At 38.3% G+C, this 6,930-nt stretch overlaps 1 protein-coding gene across 2 annotated transcripts in view; it reads right to left on the bottom strand.

Moving 5' to 3' along the window:
- The window catches only part of LOC119121743 (adhesion G-protein coupled receptor D2), a 56,792-nt gene extending 49,865 nt beyond the window's left edge, over positions 1–6,927 (bottom strand). The window contains exons 1-11 of one of the 2 annotated variants that reach the window (XM_037249626.1): positions 6,705–6,927; positions 6,576–6,612; positions 6,316–6,340; positions 5,201–5,425; positions 2,330–2,515; positions 1,653–1,732; positions 1,230–1,508; positions 972–1,083; positions 583–729; positions 403–505; positions 183–294 (exon numbers count right to left, since the gene is read on the bottom strand). In XM_037249626.1, coding sequence (XP_037105521.1) covers positions 183–294; positions 403–505; positions 583–729; positions 972–1,083; positions 1,230–1,508; positions 1,653–1,732; positions 2,330–2,515; positions 5,201–5,425; positions 6,316–6,340; positions 6,576–6,611 — 1,305 coding nt within the window. In that variant the 5' untranslated portion in view covers position 6,612; positions 6,705–6,927. Of the gene's footprint in view, positions 1–182; positions 295–402; positions 506–582; positions 730–971; positions 1,084–1,229; positions 1,515–1,652; positions 1,733–2,329; positions 2,516–5,200; positions 5,426–6,315; positions 6,341–6,575; positions 6,613–6,704 lie in introns of both variants that reach the window. The other variant, XM_037249625.1, reaches the window with a different exon arrangement.
- Positions 6,928–6,930: the final 3 nt, after the last annotated feature.

Below are 6,930 nucleotides of genomic sequence, written 5' to 3' on the forward strand. Positions count from 1 at the left end.
TTAAAAAGATTAATAAGTAAATAGTCATTCCTATTTCTAGTTGCAATTCATTCCGCTGTATATACAAGCAACATATCTGGATATATCCCTGGCCCTATCAGATGAGCATGTTCAATCTTCAATGTTGAACAAGACATTTTCACTGAAGCGCAATATAAGGATTATTACTCAAGCTTGCTTACCCCATGTGATGACGATAACGTGTACTTGACAGCAACAGGGATTGTTTGGGCCTTTGAAGCATCGCGGAGGGTGGCTGATATCACAGCAGAAGCCAGGTGACCTGAGACAAATCTGAAGAGACACATCCTCAGTAAATGTCAGTTAAAAAGGAGGGACAAATCTTTACATTTCCTCCAACACGATTGACTTTTCAGAATATAAGATCATTAAATGTCCAACCTTTTCACTTGATCATGCCGACTCAGAACAGGCTCTGCAGCACCAGATAAAATCTCATTCAAATGGCTGTAGTGAGTGTGAATAAACATCACATCCTTATGTCCTAAAATCAGAAAAGAAATTGTGCCGGTAAAAATAATGTGGAGCAAAGTGCAGCAAGATTTTGTCTATTTTTGTTACCAAGTTTCTGAATTCTCTGTAACTCTGAGTCTGGGATTAGCAGCTCATCCTGAGCAGTTCCCCTCATTGCGCTGGAGCTGATGTCAAATGGTTTAAATGATTGACAGCAGCTTATTTCAGTCAGTTCATGGCTCCTTATGAGTATGTCTACTCACAAAAACAGCAGAAGCCACGGCGCAAAGAAAAACACAAAAAGCACATTTAATGTAAAACAAAAACCGGAATGATAGATGTTATTAATTAAGTAGACCAGTGAAAAATTACGCTTTCTGATATTTGTAACCCTCCAGAGAAATTACTAAAACCAATAACATATGTGGTACTACTAGTATTAAATGTAGGCATATCACAATATGTTATGGTATATATTAAGACGTTTTAGACATTACCTATGTTCTTGGTAGAAAGTGAGAAACTTTTTCCTTCAGCAGATAGTATGTCTGCCAGAGTTTCAGAAAGACTGTCAATACTATTGACGATTGTAAAAGGTCCCATGTTGATCTGTTGAAGAAAATCAGATAAAAAAACAAACAAACATTTCAATTATACATCATGCCAGGAATTTTGGCTTGTTAAAAACGACATAAGAGAAAAGAAAATAATTCAAGGTGTATCTTCATCAAAAGGATGCTTTTGTCAATCCTCACCCCGCCATCGGTTAAACCAATCCATTGTTGAGCCACATGAGGCTCTAGGATCAGACTCGACATCTTTACGTAATCTTTAGCAATGGACGTCATGGCCTCTGCAGCATTAGTGCCGGTTGCATGGCTAATAGCCAGTGCAGACAAGCCCATCTCCATCCTTTCAGACACATAGTGGATATCATTGGACGTGAGGACATTGGGACCACCAGCCTCAATTTTGTGCAGGACAGCCCGGGCCAGCTGATGCAGTGAATTTATCTCTCTGTCCCAGGAAGGAATCTGCTCATTTAACATCCAAAAGAGATGATAGATAAATATCAGTTTGCGCTATCATGTAGTGTTATATTCCTACAATGATACATTTTTGCCTTAAAACGTAACATTTACAAACATAAAAAAGGACACTGAGAAAGTTTAACTTACAGGACCGGGTAAAGGATACTGGTTCGATATGCTGAACAATGGGATCTTTGGGGAATGAGGATCATCCTGATCTTCTATAACTAACAAAATGGAATTGCATTCATAAAAGCAAGTTAATAAAAAACAATTATTACACACAAAATATTAACAATCTTAAACAGTGGTTTTCAAAGTGTTTTGCACACCTCCCCAGGAGGTCACCAGAGAATAGAAAATAATTAAACTTGCTATGCTACTGTAAGCTACTGTGGCCACTATTTTTGTGCCAAACACAAATTTGGCCCAAACCTCTGTCTGACTATGCACATGGGTGGAGTTTACTTTCTTTTGGTATTTTGGTAGACAGGCGCAGGTCCAAAAGGGCATCAGTAGAGCTCAAGCTCTGTCGACCTGCGCCTCAATCAAATCCAGTAAAATCGCATCACCAGTGCCACAACTTACACCTGCTTTGAGCTTGTCTAAATTCTAGTCTATTTTCAGTCAACAAATTGTCAGGGAGAGTATGATAGAAAACAGCCCACAGCGAGGTGCAACTCAAATTCTGAAACTGAAAACTCAAGGTGCACCTGTTGACAAAAATAGGCCCCTTCAAGTTAAAAATTGATTTTTACTCTTTTCCGTTTGAGAAGGGGAGAGACAGAGTCTAACATTGTCACAATACACTTTGTCAAAGGCACCTTTCTTGTACTGGCAGATGGCTCCTCGATAAGTGTCACAGTCGTCGTGGGCCAAACTCCCTGTAACAGGATCAAAAATGTCGCACACTCCGTCAGGCTGGGGGGGTTGGACAAACTGTAGGGAAAATGTCCGATTCTCTGAGGAATCGCCAGCCAAGATAGAGTCCAAAAAGACAGATATGTTACCTAGATGAATAAAAACGGAGGGTTAAAAAAAAAAGGAAACTAATGTAGCCATGATGATAGACAACAACACTGTTTAACTTTGGACAACGTTTCTTCTTGAACATTTCCACATTACCGTATTTTCCGGACTATAAGGTGCACCTAAAAACCTAACATTTTCCCAAAAGCCGACAGTGCGCCTTATAGTCCGGTGTGCCTTATATATGGACCAAATTCCTAAATTTAACCTGGCCCGAAGCATTGTGTCATGAAATAAATCATAAGTGGCCCGCTGAAGACTATGAATCATGAATCAAAAAGACAATGGATCATTATTTTGTGATTATAAAGTAATTTGTTGCGTCTGAAGTTGAAGTAAAAAAGGTAAAATGGTGCACCTTATAGTCCGGTGCGCCTTATATAAGGACAAAGTTTTAAAACGGGCCATTCATTGAAGGTGCACCTTATAGTCCGGCGCGCCTTATAGTCCGGAAAATACGGTACTTCGTAACCTACATTATTCAATCGCCTACCCATGTTCTACAGCAGCAAAAGAATTAAAATGAAAAAAAAATCCACAAATCACTAAAACTGTTTGTTCCTGGGCAGCAAGTTCTTTAATGAGTATAAATGTGTTGTCTTTTCCGTGTGTTCAACCTACTGGGAAGTGAATTTTGGACACTCAATGCTCATAGGGGACTATGAAGTCAGAATGGGACAGAGTTTGCTGTTATGGGTGGATTACACGTGACGTGAGTCACAAAACATTTACAACAACTGTAAGGAGCTGAAATTGAGTAAAGCAGGGGAAACGGGCTTGAGAGGGATTCTGTCAGACCACAAACCCCATTAAACATTAATAATGAGCATGTGTGATTTTATTAACATGTTGAAGTTGGCTAAAGTGGGGAAGAACTCTCTTTCAAACTGAATTCTTTGTGTTGTTGATGCTGCAAATAAAAAGTAGTTACTTTATAGTTCTCATTTTTCCGGTACAATCTGAAGTAAATACTACTATCACTGCATTACAATTCAGTTGCTTTCTTTTGTTCTGTACTGGCAATGAAACAAGTTTTGCTAGCCATCTGGAGCACAGTTTTGGATGTCATTAGATAAGAAAAGCTCATTCACGTTTGAAAGTTTAAGATTTGATCCTCTTGTGTTTTCAAACAAATGTTAGTCATGTCATTTTCTACATTCTAAGAATGAATTTTAAAGAGAATTTGTTTGAGGCACATACTTTGTGTGAAAGTGTGTGTGTGTGTGTGGGGGGAGTCATTTTTCAATATTTTGATTGAGATTCTGTTGTTTGGTTCCCCAAATACACACACACATTTCCAAATGGGTGGATTCCCCACATAAATGCTTCTCAGATTTTTGGCAAACGTGCAAGTCCGGACGTGTGCATCCCAGAATGACTTTCGACTAGCCTCTATGTGATTGTTTTTCTGCACAGCAACCATACCCGCCCTGAATACCAGTGCAGCAATGATACCGTGCCAAACCATGTGCATGCAGTAGATTTGTGTCTGTTCTTGATGAGATCGTCTTTAAATGAATGTGGTAGCCTTTCAATTTTTCCCCCATTATGATGATGATGAAAGCTGGCCAAATTACCTATTATATGGGCTCCTGCTACACAGCTTTGTAAGAGAGGACTCTATTTCCATGGATGCCCAGTTCCACTTGAAAATCAGCCCAGATATGTTGGGTGGACACAACTTTTCCATAAAACTTTCACTTCTTTTCAGTACTTGATCCCATATGTGAATCTCAGTGATGCTTCCTGAGAATGACTCATACTCCTCAAATGAGCCCCCAAAGGTGTCCTGCTCCTGACCGATAATAAAAAGGCCATCTGGCCCAATGCTGTCAGAAATGTTCAAGACATTCCCAATGTAGATTGTATGGCCATCAGCGAATAATGTCTAGCGTCCACCGTTCTGTTTCCAAGAAACGCAAATTCAGTGCCAGGATCCGTCGGGGATGAAGACTTCTTGGTAAGCACCATGAATACCATGTACTAGCAGAGCCAGCTGTGCAGGGTTTCCTTGGATAAGGTTTGCACAAAGCTGGAAATCATTAATATATGACTGGGTGGAATAAGAAACGGCGCTGGAAATTGCAAAGCAGTTAGGGTCTGAAAACTTGTGAAGAGGATGGACAATCTTCCGGTTTGAGTGCTCGCTGAGCCCCAGAACCAAAGTTTCACCTGAATTTTTTTCCCCCGACCATACACAAAACAGAAACACTACTATAAAACCAAGCAGGCTTGCATAACACTTGTTAACGTAAAAAAGAAATATCGTAAAAGCTAATGCAGACTAAAGTGTAGTAGCTAGAATACAGTAAAGTGGAACCTTTAAAGTCAAACACAATCCAACCCGGGTCGATTTCAAAACCCTTACCTTAAATGAGAAATAATCCATTCCTCAGTCTACCTGTCATCATCATAAAACTGCGAATGAAATATCATTGACACTGAAGCGCAAAAATAAGATATTTTAATGTCCAAACCATTTTTTAAAACTCAGTCTTGCAAACATATATTCCTGATTTCGTACAACTTTACATTTTTAAGCCTCTCTCTGCAAATGCTCCCCTTTGGAATAGATCGTACAAAACGCCAAAGAAAAGCGAAACTTATGTCTCATGATGTCATGCAAAAGGACAGCTCAGGAATAGATATGTAAGTAGTGAACTTACTTTGCAGATGAGTAGTGAATTTCTTGGCAATCCACACAGCTTCAGAGATGTTTATGGACTTCAAATAGTTATTTATCTCTTGTTTCTCATCTGGACTGGAGACACCCGCTAAGGCCCCAGAGCGCTGGTAACACAGTTCGTCTGCACTGCCCCATTGCAAATCATCGGGTATGTATTCATACAATGTCTCCTCATATATAAGGGCTCTGCTTTCCAGTAAAAGAGCTGTTAAAACAGAAAACTTCCATTATTATTGACAACAACAAAAAACAGTTATAACTGCCTACAATTGTTTCAGCTGAACTGATTTGTAGAGCAATTTAAAACAACAACCGCTGCATACAAAGTGCTGTACATGGAGCAAAGTAAGTCATAGAACAAACACGGTTAAGATAATAAATAAATAACAAAGACAGTAAAAAGAACAAAAACATTCAAACTGAAACCAAGTCTCACGCCAAGTCAAAAGCCAAAAAATAAAAGACAGATGGGCAGCGAGTGTAGCTGTCTGACATTTAGCAGGAGCTCTTTCCAAAAAGTGGGACTGGCAACGGAATCCCACAAGAAGACCTAACACTATATTTAAAAAAAAAAAAGTTTAAATAAATAAAATGTGTTTTTTTTTCCCCTTGATGGAATTGAACATCTACAGTACGTAAAGAGACAATTTACATCTTGATTTCTATACAAATAAGATTTAATTGAAAATTTTAACTGAAAGGGGTGTCAAACTCCAGTCGTAATTATTCAGGATGATTATTAGAATCCTGCAGAGCATGAGGATGAACTGATCATTTGAATCAAGTGTGTTTAACGAGGGAAACTTCGAACACATGCAGGAATGCGGCTAAGCATATTTAAAATACTACTAACAATAAAAAACTACAAAACACATTTTTCTCTAAATGTTAGATCAAATTCAGGATTTGTGTTTTTACGAGTTTGGTAGGATAACTAGATAAATTTGTCCCAAGCAACTTAGTTTGATATTAGAATTAATGTAAAAATAAAAAGTAGATTTTTATTTAATGTTACATTTTTTAACCAGAATTCTGTCTTGCAATTCTACAGTGCTAACGCTGAATGAAAAAAAAAAAGATTAAAAAGCCACTTACCTGATATAAAGACATGACAACACACCTGAGAGAAATAGCAGTTAGTTCAGTTTAATATTGACTTAAAATACATCAGTTTGAATATATTTAGTTTCACACTTTAAATTGACTAAAGAGGAACTTTTTAATACTAGGAAACTATATGTACTGTATTTATAAATTTTAAGATGCAACCAGGGGGATTGCAGCTTCAATTTTAGTAATCAACCAATCTAACCACTATAACTATCAAATATATGCAGAAAAGGAAAAATACTTACAAGCACTTTAGAACGAGGAGACATTAACCAGTGCATTCTGAAAATCAAATAGTCAATCAGCGAGTAACAATTGCCCTTCTGTTTTAGACATACAACGTGAATTTCTGAATGAACAAAGCCGCGTCTTACCTTAATGATTGTCCGGGAAACTTTTAGCATGTCTCATCTTAAATCTCTGCTTCGGTGTCAGATTTACTTGATGCAATGTAAGAACTTGTATTTCTCAAGCACTGCCGCATTGGAGTCAAGAGAAAGAAGCTTTTTTAGCAGTGAGAAAGCGGTAGGAAATTTGTGAAGAGCAAAGGGTGTAACGCGTATAGGACAGCGCCCCGAAGTTTGGTCCAACGAGCCTCTA

This window comes from Syngnathus acus, chromosome 4 (genome assembly GCF_901709675.1).
Source record: "Syngnathus acus chromosome 4, fSynAcu1.2, whole genome shotgun sequence".
In the NCBI taxonomy this organism is placed as follows: Eukaryota; Metazoa; Chordata; class Actinopteri; order Syngnathiformes; family Syngnathidae; genus Syngnathus; species Syngnathus acus.